Source organism: Artibeus jamaicensis, unplaced genomic scaffold, assembly GCF_021234435.1.
Source record: "Artibeus jamaicensis isolate MK-2021 breed Jamaican fruit bat unplaced genomic scaffold, CSHL_Jam_final contig_859, whole genome shotgun sequence".
In the NCBI taxonomy this organism is placed as follows: Eukaryota; Metazoa; Chordata; class Mammalia; order Chiroptera; family Phyllostomidae; genus Artibeus; species Artibeus jamaicensis.
The window spans coordinates 2745636-2761170 of record NW_026521989.1 but is presented as its reverse complement, the minus strand read 5'-3'; the positions used below and the strand labels follow the sequence as shown (position 1 = coordinate 2761170).

Below are 15535 nucleotides of genomic sequence, written 5' to 3'. Positions count from 1 at the left end.
TTTTGGGGAAAACAGGACTTGGATGGAGACAGATCACCGTTGGAAAGTGGGTTAAAGGAGTGTCCAGATTTCAGGCTCTTTCTTTTGCAGAATTCACTTCTCTTCCACAGCCTGCTTTTCCTTTATTCTGTGGTGCCTTTTTCTTTGTTTTCCTCCTCTTCTGCGAAACGTGGTTTGTTTTTTTTTTCTTCCGGTGAATCTGCTTCAGCCACACACACTTCTATTTTCATGTGCAGGGGTGTCAGGGAGACAGCCAATCACATAGCAACCTGACCTTAAGTGTAAGTCAGAAACCGTGACCGTATGCCCACAACCTAACCAGTGATACAACCTCTTAATTCTTAGCGCCTTTCACTCAAGGAAATGATGCTTTGTCTCTGGGTAAACAGACGTTTGCCGAGACAAAGAGCAATTAGTGTACATGAGTTTAACCTCAGGAGCACCTGCCTTTGAGGGCTGTGTAGGCCTGTCAATGGCAATGACCAACGTCCACTCGGAAAGAGCCTCCTGTGTTTTGGGAGAGGGGTGTGGGTGTCCAGCAAGCCCTGCTGTTCTCAGAGAAGAGGGTGTTGGCGTGGAATAGAGCTCCAGAAACCACCCAGAATGGTCCATTTCCAGCAAAGTCCATGCTTGTCTTTCAGGAGGCCCTTGGTGTGTCTGTCTTGGATGTGGTTTCTCTTGAATATGGCCCAGTCTCAAAGGCCAGAGGAGGACAAGCCTAATATCCTCCTGATAATGGCGGATGACCTTGGGATCGGAGACCTAGGCTGCTATGGAAACGATACGATAAGGTGTGTTGTTCGGGCTTGGACGGGGGGATGCAGGTCTTGACTCGTTCTCCGTGGAAAATCAAATCCACCGGTTGGTTTTCCTGTGATGGAGGACAGACTGTGGAATTGGACTCTGTCCCCATGCAATTGTAGAACAGGTACCTAACCTCCACACACTTGGATCTTTCTATCTATTCAGGGCACAGGGCAGGGGCAGATACCTACCCACAGCACTGAATCTCCACCTGGCACATCTGGGAGCGTGGGAGCCTGCAGACCATTTTTGACGAGTGGTGATTTTGATACGTGTTTTTAAAGTTTTTATTGAATTGATTGGGGTGACTTTGGCCAATAGAATTCTATGGGGCTCAGGCGCACAATTCTACAATACACCATCTGTGTACTGTTTGGTGTGTTCACCTCCTCAAGTCAAGTCTCCTTTTATCACTGTTTACTCCCCTTCACCTTCTTCTACCCCCCTCACCTTCTTTCCCTCTGATAATCACCACACAGTTGTCTGTGTCTACAAGGTTGTTTTTTTTTTTAATTAACCCCTCACTTTTTTTACCTCTCTGACAGCTGGCAGTCTGTTCTCTGTGTCTATGAGTTTTGTTTCTATCTTGTTTGCTTATTTTAGTCATTGGACTCCACACGTGAGTGAAATCATATGGTCTTTGTCTTTCTCTAACTGCTTCACTTCACTTGGTGTCTTTTTGACCCCAAGCAAAATGAATCATGCGTCCTAATGTGGGAGCCAAGAGACTTTTAGGGGGCAGTGCATTTGAACAATGGACACTCTGAAAGAACACAAACATGTGTCAAAAAGTTAGAGCCTTCTGGTGCCTTGGAAAACCCATGTACCCCAGCCATGCCATGCAAAACTGACCAGTGCATCTTGTTAAGATGTTACAGCTTGCATCCTTTTATTCTCTTTTGGTCTTGGCCTACTTTTATATTTAATCATAGGGTGGTTTTATGTCCTGTGTGTAGAGAAGGGACATTCATCTACCCAACCCTCCTCTGTAGGTGTGTAAGTCATTAGCCTTAAGTAACCAGGCCAAAGACGCTTCACCATAGATGTGGCCTCTTTCTCTCTATATATATATGCAAAGATATATACAACTTGCAGAACCCAATCCCACCCATCATGCAGAAAACAGCAGCCCCCCAACCAAAGCAGAATGAGCGTTGCATGCAAAGTTTCCTTTTCTGCCCTTCTGAGCCCAGGGAATTACAGTGAATGGGGATTTTTACCTTCTGATCTGCGTGTCTGTTGGTCTCTGTGTTTGTCTCTCTTCATCTCTGTCTCTGTCTCTCTGTCTTCACCTCTCACCGTCTGTCTGTCTCCGCGCTTGGCTCTTTCTCTCTGTGCCTTCCCCTCGTTCTTCTTCAGGTCTCCCTCTTCCTCCCTCTTTCCAGGACCCCGAACATCGACCGCTTGGCCACTGAGAGTGTGAAGCTAATGCAGCACATCGCCGCGTCTTCCGTGTGCACGCCCAGTCGGTCTGCCTTCCTCACGGGCAGGTACAGCATCCGATCAGGTGCGTTCGTGGGGAGGGTCTGCTCCTCTCAGCTCTCAGGTCAGGGTGGGAGGCGGGGACCCCGTGGCTTGAGCCGTGTGTAGCATCCAAAGGCACCATCACTCTCCTGGTCCAGTGTCAGCAGCTACTGAGGTCAACATTCCAACCTCTGTGCTTCTAACTGATCCAGGGCACAGGGCGTGACTCAGGGGTGTGTGTTCGTCTTGGGACGGTGGCCTTTTATTCCTGTGCCCCTTGACTGAGTGTGGCCTTGGCTGTTGACCTCAGGACAAAAGGGAGATGTTGCCGAGCCAACAAAACCTGGCTACCGTGAGACGGGAGCTCTCACAGTGTCCCCAAAGTTCGTCAGTGCATTGAGTTATTGTAAGCAAGGAACACCGTGTGTCTGCCTGTTCACCTGGGGGGGACACCGAGGTCCTGTGCCACTTTCAACTGCTGTGAGGAGTTCTACAAGGTTTTGTTCAACAGTGTTTTGCTCTTAGGTAGGTATTCTTGCCAATACCTACCTAAGAGTGGAAAGGGTGAGCCCTGTGGATATGTTCTGAAACATTTTTAAATGTATTTGAAAGAGAGGAAAGGGAGAGAGAACCAGAGAGAGAGAGAAAGAAGCATCAATCTGTTGCCCCATTTATTGATGCATGTAATGATTGATTTTTGTCTGTTCCCTGACTGGGGAATTGAACCTGCAACCTTGGCATATTGGCATGGTGTTCTAACCCACTGAGCTACCCAGCCAGGGCCCAGTTATGACTTGAAAGATGCATTCTTGAGGGTGTCCTGGAAACATCTAGGCTCCCCGAAGTTGACAACACTCTGTTAGCCGAGAATGAGATTAGTCAGGCCCCGTAAACATCAAATTACTAATTCTGTTTTTTTTCCCTTGTAGTAAACTGAAATGTGTTTGACTCTTTCTTTTTTTTTTAGTGCTCTCTTTATGTAAAAGTCGCGTTTTAGGAAGAGATGTGTTTCACGGACAGGACGCAGCTTTTAAAAACACCTAATTTCAAAGAGGTTTCTTTCGTGTTACATGGGAAATGAGGACGGCTCGCTCTCCGAGAGTTCCTGCCCTTGCCTACTCTCCTGATGTTATCTGGAACTTTTTTTTCTGTTGACCCACTCATGCTGTCCTCTGTTACTCCGTTTTGCTTCTGAGTGGGCCCTATTTCAGAAGGAAGCCAGGAGAGATCCACCTGGATGGTTGGATCCATGTAGACCTTGGTCAGGTCTAGTCTGCCCCGAAATGTCCAATATGTTCCGGATTCTAGCATCATTCTCCATGGACCTGAGCAATGACCCCCACCAGTTCCAGCTCCTTGCCGGGGACAGCTGTGGGGTATCCTGGGGTGTTCTTAGATTCCCAAGTCCTTCCAAAGCTCACTTTCTTTCCTCATTTCCTTCCCTATCAATGACAGGTCTTCTCCAGTCTCAAGATGACTGGTGTCCACCTGCTTGGCAAGTACGATTGTCATAGAAGATTCAAACCCGATGTGTCTACCCTTCCCACACGTCCCCCACTTCAGCTCTTACATGGGAACAGAGTTTATGCCCCCGTCTTAGACACATAAAACTAGACTCTAATGTCAGAAAGAACGTGTTAGTACAGACAGAAACGTTTGAAATGTTCAAAAAGCGTTCTTTTCCAACATCTCTCCCACCACGTAGATCCCCCCATGGAGGAAGGATGCAGGTTAGGAGTTCCATCAGCAATGGTCTGTTGACACCCTGCAGTCATGTGTGAAGACTTGTGTGGCCAGCATGTTTGGGTGTGTCTGAGCCTGCTGGGCACGTGTGTGCACACAAGCATTTCATGGGCTTTTGTCTTACGGGCCCAGGTGAGCTATGTCTTTGCAGAACATTATTTTTTCAGCCAAAGGGCGGGTTTTGTCTTCCTGACATGTCAGCTGTCCACGGCCCAAGCTCTGAACCATCTCAGACAATCTCTCTGTTCTCTTAATAAGCACCTACCTACATGTTGCGTGGACGTGTGTTTTGTTTTCTCGTTGCATTCAGGGATGGCTTCGACTGACAATCTATTTGTCGTTAGGAACCTGGGAGCCTCATCGGGACTCCCTGTTAACGAAACAACTTTTGCATCCTTGGTCAAGGAGCAAGGATACAGCACGGCCATCATCGGTAAGAAGCTGTGGTTCTCAGTGCCCTCTCCCAAACTGCCATGTTCCAGCTTCGTTCACCCGGGACCTGGCGTGGCAATGCCCCCTTCACATGCACAGACACACACACACACATCTCGGAATGATACCTGCCCGTGTGTCTCAGACATGCTGCCCGACCCCTTGCCACCGAGGTGGCAGGGCTTCCCAGGTATGCTTCTGCAAACACACTCCATGGGAATGACCTAGGATGGGACTTTGTTTCCCCACAGTTCTTCACCAATGCAGAAATCCTGCATCTCCTCCACCTGGTGTCATTTAAGATGTGTGGCGGGTCCTCCCAGGCACACACAAAATAGGCTGGGCATCCTTAGCTTTTCACGGAGGGTCGAGCTTTGCTTCCGTAGACATGTCCGCAGCCTGGGGCACCCAAACAGGAGAAGAAGCATGTGTTTTGCTCGGAAAGTTCCCCCGTGATCCTGTGCCATCCATTCTTTGACTTAGTGCCTGCCTTCCTCCAGACCCAGAGCTCCAGAAGGTGAACTCCCAGGAGAAAAGCGTGGGGCCCCTTGGTGGCCATGACCATGGTCTCAGGTTCGTTTCATGGTAGGGACAGGGCTCGGCACACTGATGGAATCCCTGATATTTATGGGCAGAAGAAACAGCCAAGAATTGTGCATGTCTCAAAGGTGGGAGACCAGGGAGTCGGTGCTTTGCAAACCTGAGTGACTGATATGTGTTGTGGATAACACAGTGGTTGGTCCGTAAAGTCGAAGTACCTGAGTCCTTCCCTGTCTTCTCATCAGCCTCATGATTCCACTGAAGCAGACCCTGTGCATTTTCTCACCCTCATGGACCAACGTGACGGAAAGGAATGAACGATGGCCCTTCTGCCGTGAAACCTGCTGCTCCTATTTGAGGGGATCGGCATGACACTTAACCATGCTTTTTTTTTGAAGTCCCTTCCATTTTTGTAGTCACTTTCACAAGGATAAAGAAGACCATCTTAGTTCTGTTTTAGAACAGAAAAGCCCGCCTCAGGGGCATGACCTCCTGTCTGCCGAGCCCCGAGGCAGTGAGAGATGTCCGTCCACGCCTTCGGGTGTGGACCTGCAGGCCACTGCTAATGGATTAGAGACACACATGGGCATATTGTCTTAGTCACAATGACAGCACCACGTGGGTCACTTGGTTCCTGTTGAAGGGGGGGCAAGTGTTACCGAGGAAGCGTTTTACTGTAATGATGTTTAGTGCCAGACCTTTGGATTAGCGTCGGCCAGCTGTCCCCTCACATGTTTCTCCATGAACGGTCAGTTCTCTCCACCACGTATGCACACCTGTCTATCATCTGTGCATTCAGCCACTCACCCACCTGGCTGGCTATCGATCTACCTATCTACCTACCTATCTCGTCACCCAGTGACCCAATCCATGCATCCGTTCATCCATCCATCATCTTTGTCTGTCTATCCTCTCTCTCTCTTTCTACTGCCCATCCACTCATTATCTACATATTTATTTCTCATGCACCATCTATGTTTTGTCTGTTTTTTGTTTATCTTTACGGCCATAGCTTACATTGGTCCGTCTACCTACCTAATTACTTGTTTGTTTATCTACATACCCATCTATTTATCCGCCCATTTACCATTCATCTATGTATCTATCTATCTATCTATCTATCTATAATTTCTGTCTCTCTGCATCCGTTCATTCATCCACTGACTCATCCATCCCCCTTCATTGAGTCTCTCTGTATATATCACAGGCGGCAAACACAAGGCCCGTGGGCCGAATCCAGCCCTCCACCTTGTTTTATCCGTTCCAGTACCTTGTTCCTACCTGGCAGCAGTGCCGAGCTCTCACTTACCTGTTAAGTGGTTATGTGTACAGGCTCCTAAATTGACATTTGGCCCTTTGAAGGCACCTGTGAGGCTGATGTGGCCCCTGGTGAAAATGAGGTTGACACCTCTGGTTATCGTTTCTATCTACTTACCTACCTACCTACCTGCCCATCACCTGTACTCACCTTGGCTCTATGTTGCAACTGTGTTTGTGGCTGTGACTTGTCCTCTTGTGCATGAGAGACTGCCTGGCTCCCATCCTTGCTAGACACTTCCGGTCCTCTTTTCCTCCTTTTATTTTTTCATCCTCCTTGGTCACTCACAACCGGGTCCTGAGACCAACAACGTGCCCATGAAAGAAGAGAAAACACTGAGTGTCTGCAAAACCCCGAGTTTTGAGGAACAGAGAAGTACTTGCCACTGCACGTGTGTGTATTGGCCGATGATTTCCAAGGGGAAAATGATGCTGGGGTTTCTGCATTATGTGAGCCTGTCCTGTGTGACGTGCCTGTGTTTTGTTTCAGGAAAGTGGCACCAGGGATTAAACTGCCAGTCCCGCACCGACCACTGCCACCATCCGCACAACTACGGGTTTGATTACTTCTACGGCATGCCGTTCTCTATGGATTTGTCATGCTGGCCGGACCCCTCCAGGGATGTGGAGTTAGCCCTCGGGAGCTACCTGTGGTTCTGCGTGCAGCTTCTGACCGCCGGTGTGGTCGCCTGCACTGTAGGGAAGCTGGCGCGCTTGATAAGTGTCCCCTGGTCCCTCATCCTCTTTGCGGGCATGTTCGTTTATCTCCTGGGCTACTTTTGGTTCCAAAGTTTGGAGGCACGGTCCGCCCTGTACAGGGACTGCATCCTCATGCGGCAGCAAATGATCTCTGAGCAGCCACTGAAGGCACAGCGGGCAGGGACCATCATGGTGGACGAGGCCATTTCATTTTTAGAAAGGTACACTGGATTTGGTCTCACATTCGGGTGGTGATAAGACAAGGAGTATTTTTTAAAAAGCAGAGCCGTTGCCCTTGGCTGGGGGCCTCTGGGCATTCCAGTGTCGCCCGGTGCCCCAGAACTTTGCAGGTTCAATCCACAGTCAGGACGTGTGTGTAGGTCGCAGGTTCAATCCCTGGTTGGGGCACATATGGAAGGCAGCTGATCGATGTTTCTTTGTCATTAAGTATTTTCATCTCCAGAGACCCCATATTCAAATAAGGTCACGGTAGGAGTTTTTATGCGGGTGATTTTAGCTGGACACCATTCAACCTACTAACCCAAGGCACACACTTTTTTTTTAGTTGATTTTTCCCCCCCTTCTTTCCCCACTGATATCTCATCAGAAATTCCCAAGCCTGGCGTTGTGTTATGGGCCAGCCCAGCTCACTGAGCACCCATTTCCTGGGACACATGGTCAGGACTTCAAGGGGCTGAGCTCACTCCCTGTGTCCGCACATGGAACCCACGGCCTGTGGGCAGCTGTATGAGGAGTTTCAGCCCAGGCTCACTGTTGGGTTGTTAAAGGGCTGATGTTTCAAAGAAACCGCTTCTGTGACACCCTCTCTTATGGGTGTGAGTCCAGACAGAGACTCTGTGAGTTGGGAGGAAAAGGTGCCAAGCAGAGTGGAATTTCAGTGATAATGGTGTGGTCACCCCTGAGTGCACCCTGTGTCCTGGCATCTGACAGGGACCATAGTGGCTTCACCCAGAAACTGGGGACAGAGTCCAGGCCCCGCAGGGTCCTGGAAGCCACTCCAAAGTGCTGCCTTGGGCATGTGTCCCCTGCCATGGGTCACGGAGACGTGTGTGTGTGTGTGTGTGTGTGTGCGTGTCCGAGAAAAGTGTGGGTCGTGTTTGCAGGAGCCGAGAACTCAAGTGTGGTGCAATCGGTGTTTTCCCAGGCACCGGCAGCAGCCTTTCCTCCTGTTCTTCTCCTTCCTGCACGTCCACATGCCTCTTCCCACGACCACAGATTTCCTGGGGACCAGCAGGCACGGCTTGTACGGAGATAACGTGCAGGAGATGGACTTCTTCGTGGGTGAGTGGAGGGCGTGTGTAGCCCACACGTCTGTGTCCGGGCAGCTCAGGGCTCTCCCAAACTGTCCCTGCTGGCTTTGGGCACGGCCCTGTGAGGCCTGAGCAAGGTTCTCCTCTCCTGGCAGCCTTGGTGTCTGATGTAGATGATGGAACACATCCAAACATGGGCCACAGAGACCTAAATCCAGCGTCCTCACTGGGTCGCCATCTGCTACTTCCCAAACCAGTTTGAGCACTTTCTTATGTCTCCAAAGGCAGTGCGATCTCAACTCAGATCTTGGTGTTTGGAGAAAGAACGCAGCTTTACTTCAGGTTCCTAGGTACTAAGACCCGAATGTGGGGTTGGTAAGCCAGAATCCAAACCCTGATAAACTAATACCACCCAGGGAGATAAGCATGTGTGAAGAGAATCTCCACCAGGGAGATTCTCTAAGATCCAGGGACTAATGAATCAAATTAGACTTGATGATTGCAACACGATTAACAGCGAGTATTTGCCGGACACAAACACAAGTTAGACTAAATCCCTGTGAGGTTAGATGTAGAGTAAATATAGATCATCAATACATATGATAAATATAGGATATTGGCACGAGGTATAGTTCAGTCTATGAAGACATACGAAGTCAAACTTGATCAAAGGAAAGATGTGAAATGCTGTAGATTCCCAGCCTTCAAAGTACAGAAAACATTTTAAAAATCAGCTTACACATAAAGACTATTTTCATCCAGTATATGACCCACGCATCCATTTCTGTACGTGATGATGTGTGTGGTTTGCATGTGAATGTCCTTTTTCCCCAGGACAGCACCACACAGCATGTTCTCATGAGTGCTTGTCCCTCCATCACCAGGTCTTGATTCGCCGTATTCACCTCGTGGTCTTTCGAAGGGCGTGACAGAGCCCCCCCCAGGACCTAGCCATGATGACCCACAATAAAACCACTCACAGTGCGCTTCCAAATTTTAGGGCGATGATGTGTTTTTGAAATACCTCAGTTAATAAGAGCAAAGGTGTGGTGTCAATGCTGCTGAGGAGGGGTTTCGGGGGTCAGTGAGTTTCCGTGGGTTTTCCTCAGACGATGCTGCCCAGATGGATGTCTGGAATGTGGAGGACAAGCCATTGTGTTTAAAAGTCCCATTTGCCAAAAGCACAGCTGAGATGTGCCTATGAGCCATTGGCGCTCTCTGGCTTTGCCTGTTGTGTTTGTCCGGCCAGAACTGCGTTTTGGGGAAGAATCATCATCTACGTGCCTAGGCCCCTGCCTCCACACTCAAAAAGTTTGTTTATCTGCGGAACCCATCCCAGTCCCCCCGGTCCTAGAACTGCTGGTTCTTTATTAGGTTGCTTTGCCGACATTCATGGCCAACGTTCACATGCGGCCATGAACGTGGCTTTCCTGAGGCAACCCCACGGACCTCCGATCCCTTCATGGAATGCACACTTCCACACGGGGCAGTTACTTTGAGACATGCGCTATTTCAAGGGCGACCGGGATGGATCGCCATGAACATTCTAGGAGGCAGGTAGCATGTTCTTCACCAGCACCATGCCCCTGAACAGATGAGGACACTTTGACCGTCCATTGACCGTAACCCCCTCTTCGACTCCTGATGGTGAAGGAAGTTAAGGAACATGCCCGCTCACAGGCCATCTTTGGAGTGGAAAACACAGGGTGCTGTAGACTCCCAAAGGAACATACAGGTGCTGGGACCCACGGGGGTGCTCAAAGTCGTACCGTCACTTGAGTTATGGGTCTGTTTTCCTCCTTGTTTCAGGCAAGCTTCTTGCAGCCATTGACGATTTGGGGCTGAGGAACCGGACCGTTGTCTACTTTGCATCAGACCACGGAGGGCACCTGGAGGCCAGGCTGGGCAAGATGCAGCTTGGCGGGTGGAATGGCATATTCAAAGGTGGGGATGGAGATCCTACCTGGTGCGGGTTTCGGGAAAGGGTCTCTGGTGTTCGCCGTGGTGTGGAAGATAAGCCGAATGCATGCCACTCTCAACAGGGATCTTTTACTGGATGCTTGGTTAAAATAAAGGGTAGAGCCCTGGCCAGGTGGCTCAGTTGGGTAGAGCACCATTCTGTAACTAAGGGGTCATGGGTTCGATTTTCAATTGGGGCACATACCGAAATTGTGGGTTTGGTCTGTGGTCAGGATGAGTACAGGAACCAATCACTTGATGTTCCTGTCTCACATCAATGTTTCTCTCTCCCCATATCTCTCTTAAAGCAATACAAAAAAAAAAGTCCTTGGGTAAGGATAAAAAATTAAATACAGTCATAATTGAGAAAGTGCCTTTGAGCAAAAATCTATCAGCAGCCCAAGAAAATAGTGTTGTGTGCATACATTCAGCAGGGCTTTGCAGACAGCGGTCATGGAGGAGACACTGATTTTCTGGATGTCAATTTATCATTTCGAACACCCTTCTCCCAGGGACTCTTCTAACTGGAACTTTCTTGCTTCGCCCTGTAGGTGGGAAGTGCATGGGCGGCTGGGAAGGCGGCATCCGTGTCCCTGGCCTCTTCCGATGGCCCGGAAAATTGCAGGCTGGGAAAGTCATCCATGAGCCTACCAGCTTGATGGATATCTTCCCGACGATAGCAGCTTTGACCGGAGGGACGGTCCCTCAGGACAGGTGACATCGAGATGATGTGTTAACAGAGACTTTTTCTAGCTCTGTCTCAAGAAGACTCAGGTCCAAGGAGACCAACTCTATCCTAACAGGAGTACTTTGCACCCCTGCACCCGGGCAGTGGTGTCTGTTGAGTGGTATTCAGGCAGCAGGATTGATGTTACACAGGTGTGATCCTTCATGGACCCTTTGCAGATTTTATTTGGGAGGGAGATACAGACAGGAAGGTTTGGGCATGAGGCGACAAGCCAACGCACTCATTCATGTAAGGAAAAAAAAATCCACAATTCCCCAATCTTCACTGTTCCAGGTCTAGAGGCAGAGGGTCAGGAAAGTCATTTGCTGGATATTTTGAAGCACATCATACATATTTTGAATTTTGTTATATTGCATTATTCCGCACCCTGACACCTATTGACGTAGATCGGTTTGGAGCTGATTCTTCTGATATTTCACTGATAAAAGCTTTGTGAAGGGACTGCAATAGACCCAACTGACTTTCATTTTTTCCTTCTACACCCAAGCACCTATTTTAATGTCTCTTTCTTCCTGGAATGCAGCCGATCTCATTCTGGAGTGAAGGATGATCTGAAAGGTAGCTAGAAGCCAGAGGAGTTGAGTTCAAATGTTTAATATTAGTTTGGGCCCAGGAAGGATTTACAGGGAGTTTGTATCAGATAAGAGCCGTATAGAGCTCCCTACTTAGAGGAAGAGTATTTATCAATGTCAGCTAACATTGAATTCATGATCTTGATAAAGGTACCACTTAGTTCCAGGAGACTGGGAGGGATTATCTATAAAGACAATGATTTTATGATCATTTTTAGGATGATCTGGGCCTTATTGTTCTGTTTTGTCCGATGAGGTGGGTTTTTATAAGTATTGTTTTCTAATGTGAGGTATCAGGTAGATTTTCAGATATAAGATAAAAGGTAGCACTGGCCAGGTAACTCAGGTGGTCGGAGCATCCTCCCGATACACCAAGGTTGTGAGTTTGATTCCTGGTCCTGGCACATGCAAGAATCAACCAATGATGCATCAGTAAGTGCAACAACCCATTGACATCTCTCTCCCTCTCATATTCTCAAATCACTTAAACCTTATGAAAAATGCCCGAGATAAAATGTATACAACTTTGTAGAGAGTGTATTAACATTTTTTGGAAGGCTAGTAACACAGTTGTCAAAAACTGAGGGTATTTTTCTTTTTCTTTTGTTCTGGTCTCTCTGGGAGCATGAATGACTATCTCTACATCTTCAGTACACTGTTCTCTGGACCCTGGGAGTGGACCACTATTCACACATCCTGATGGCCTTTGATTTGTTTATTTTGTTGCTTTATCTTCTTTGTGTGTGTACAGGGTGATTGATGGCCGAAACCTCATGCCCTTGCTTCGGGGTGAGGTCGTGCATTCGGAGCATGAGTTCCTGTTTCACTACTGTGACGCGTACCTCCACGCCGTCCGCTGGCACCCCGTGGACAGTAAGTACCTTGGCCCAGGTGCCCCACAGAGAACAGGAGGAGGGGCCCTTCTGCTGATCCTCAGTCCTTCCTTGCTTCCATCCCCCTGCCGATCCCTTTTAGTTGAGCATTGCCACAAAAATACCGTCTCTGTAAAGGTCCTGAGAATTGCTCTTTGTTGGAAAGGCAGGAAGATAAACTAGAAGAAATAGCAATGTTGAGGTCTGGTCAGGTGGCGTATGGGGTTGGAACATCATCCTGTACACCACAGGGTTGTGGGTTCAACTCCCAGTCAAGGCACATACCGATCCCTAGTCAGGGTGCACACAGCAGGCAACCGATGGCTGGTCCCCTCTGTCCCTGTCCCTTCCTCTCCTCCTCCTCCTCCCCTTCTCTCTAAAATGAATAACTTACCTCAAGTGAGGATTTTAGAAAACTGACTGACTAAAGAAATCAATGACAATTTTGAGAAACAGAACTAATTGCAGCTGCCAAAGACGTATAATGATATCGGAGGGGGTTCTGATCTTCTGAAGATTGATTGATATATAAATAAATTTGGGATCAAAGACAAGGACCAGGAAAGGCTCAGGAAGGTACTGGCAGACAAAGGGAATGAGCTCGTAGCTGGCACGTGTCTCCTATGTTGTTCGTTGTCCAGGTGAGGCCGTGTGGAAGGTTCATTATGTGACCCCCGTGTTCCAGCCGCCGGGAGCCCAGGCCTGCTATGAGACCTACTTTTGTGAATGCGTAGGGAAAAATGTCACCTACCATGACCCGCCACTGCTCTTTGATCTGTCCCGGGACCCCTCCGAGTCCACCCCGCTGACCAACGCCACGGAGCCCCTCTATGATCTGGTGATCGCGACGGCCTCCGAGGCCGTCAAAGAACACAGAAAAACTATCATCCCCGTGGAATTACAGCTTAATTACGAGCGGAACCATGACCATGTGTGGCTGAGGCCCTGCTGCGGGGTGTTCCCTTTCTGTTTGTGTGACAACGAGGACACATGGTCATCCAAGAAACAACAGGTTGAGAGCAGGCCTTCAAAGGACGCCAACACAGGCACTTTTGAATAGGCAAGGGGTGGATTTGAGAGCCAAGAAATTCATGTAGCGTTCCAGATTATTAAGTGCCAATTGTGCCTTGGTTGGGCGGCTCAGTGGGTTGGAGCATCATTCTGGAGATCAAAATGTTGCAGGTTCAGTGCCTGGTCAGGGCACATATCTTGGTTGTGGGTTTGGTCCTGGGACAGACTATGTACGGGACACAATGGACTAATGTCTCTCTCTCTATCTCTTTCTCTCTCTGTGTCCTACCCGCTCACTCTAAAAATCAATAAACATAGCCTCAGATAAGCCAAAAATAAATAAAGGAAAATAAATGTCCATTGGTTGGGGATTATTAAATAATAAATACTATCCATTAATGTTTAGGGAGAGTCTCCGTGCTAAATCTTTATCTGATTTCCAAGGTTGGAAACCTGGTTTTCCCTGTTAGCAAGCGAGCCTTCATCATTATTTTTCTCACTGGCTCTGTTGGTCTCCTAAGCAAAATGCATAAGCAAAGACCTGCATGAATGAAAGTCAATGAGGGGGAGAAACAAAAATCCTCTCATGTGCATAGCGATGAAAATTGAAAATTTCAATGCATCGAAAATATCGCCGATTCTCCTTTGGTTACGGTGCAGTTCTGTCTCAATGAACCCGTTATAAGTTGATGATATCATAAGTTGAAAATGCATTAAACACACACAATGTCCCAAGCATCATAGCTTAGCCCACCCTGCCTATAACATGTTCAGAACACCCCCCTTAGCCTACAGCTAGGCAATGGTCTCACGTCCCCTCTGAAGAGTAATCAGGTCCTTTCTGTTTGCACCAGAAGCAAGAGACTTCTGGTCTCCTTCTATCACCATTCACCCCCCATTACCCTCCTCTACCTCCCGCACCCCACTTCCCTCTGGTAATCGCCAAACTCTTGCGTATGTGTACGAGTCTGGGGCGCTTTTTTTTTGCATAATCCCTTCACCTTTTTCCCCCAGCTCCCCAACACCCTCCCTTCCGACAGCTGTCAGTCTGTTCTCTGCAGCTGTGGGCCTGTTTCTACTTTGTTTGGCAGTTTAGGTGGTTCGTTAGATACTAGAAAAAAGTGCAATTTCTCTGGCTGGCTTGTTTCACTTAGCACAATGCTCTCCAGGTCCATCCACACTCTCACAAAAGGTAGGAGTTCCTTTTTATGGCTGCGTAGTATTCCTTTGTGTAAATAGCACCATGTGGATGTCTGATACTCTGGAAGTCTCCACAATGGTTGATAAAACATTGTCGACATCAAGGAGATCCCTAAGGGCAAGCAGAACTGGAAATTTTTTTAAAAAATCCAATCCAGAAAAGACACCTGCATTGATTTTTGTTAGCTTAATTTTTATCCCTCAGACTTGCTGAGTGACCACCTTGGCCCCACTGGCCACAGAAGGGCACCTAATAGAGACCTTGGTGTTTCTCGGCCTGTCCTCTCTGCAAGATCACTGACACAGCATTTCTGAAGTCACAGACCTGATTGGAAGGTTCTTTTTGAATTCACGGTATTCTCGAACAGAGCCCAAGAAACTGAGGTTGGAAAGGGCATTCTGAGATTGTCCCTTGCCACGCCCTATTCTACTGATGAAGACATCACCCAGGTATGGATCAAGGCCCTGAGCTAACGATGAACCAGCAGGTGGAAATCCTAACAGGAGACGACCACCTCACACCTTTCCCCCCATTTCACTTTCTTCACTTCCATGTGACACAGGAGGCTGTTAAGAAAAAGCAAGATACTGGGCTGGCTGAAAACTTCATTTTCCCCCCATACACTTGCTTGTTGTCACCTTCATTTCAAACAGTTTTGTGTCATTATATTGTGACAGCTGTCCTATCTGTGTGCCTTTTAAAAAAAGAACATCAGCATTGGTGAGTTTGGGGGCAGTCATTTTAATATTGAAGATAGAAGAAGAAGATAGGCCATATTTTCAAGATATCATGTTTTATTATTTCAAGAAAGGTAAAAACACAGCTGAAACACACACTAAAAAGATTTGTGCCATGCATAGGGAAGGTGATTGAGTGATGGGATGTGTCAAAGGTGGTTTGCA

General features: G+C 48.1%; 1 protein-coding gene across 1 annotated transcript; it reads left to right on the top strand.

The window, feature by feature from the left end:
• The first annotated feature begins 603 nt into the window (after positions 1 to 603).
• On the top strand, positions 604 to 13481 carry ARSF (arylsulfatase F). The gene is made up of 9 exons (XM_037140634.2): positions 604 to 791; positions 2190 to 2311; positions 4322 to 4444; positions 6791 to 7220; positions 8165 to 8301; positions 10080 to 10214; positions 10781 to 10943; positions 12301 to 12422; positions 13063 to 13481. Exons 1-9 carry the CDS (start codon positions 604 to 606, stop codon positions 13479 to 13481), a joined length of 1839 nt encoding a protein of 612 aa, XP_036996529.2.
• The last annotated feature ends 2054 nt before the right edge of the window (positions 13482 to 15535 follow it).

Coding starts and splice junctions, on each gene's coding strand:
- ARSF (XM_037140634.2), top strand. CDS start 604: ATGGTCCATTTCCAGCAAAGTCCATGCTTGTCTTTCAGGAGGCCCTTG. Junction 2,312..4,321: donor CAGGTACAGCATCCGATCAG/GTGCGTTCGTGG, acceptor CGTTGCATTCAG/GGATGGCTTCGACTGACAAT. Junction 12,423..13,062: donor CCGCTGGCACCCCGTGGACA/GTAAGTACCTTG, acceptor TTCGTTGTCCAG/GTGAGGCCGTGTGGAAGGTT.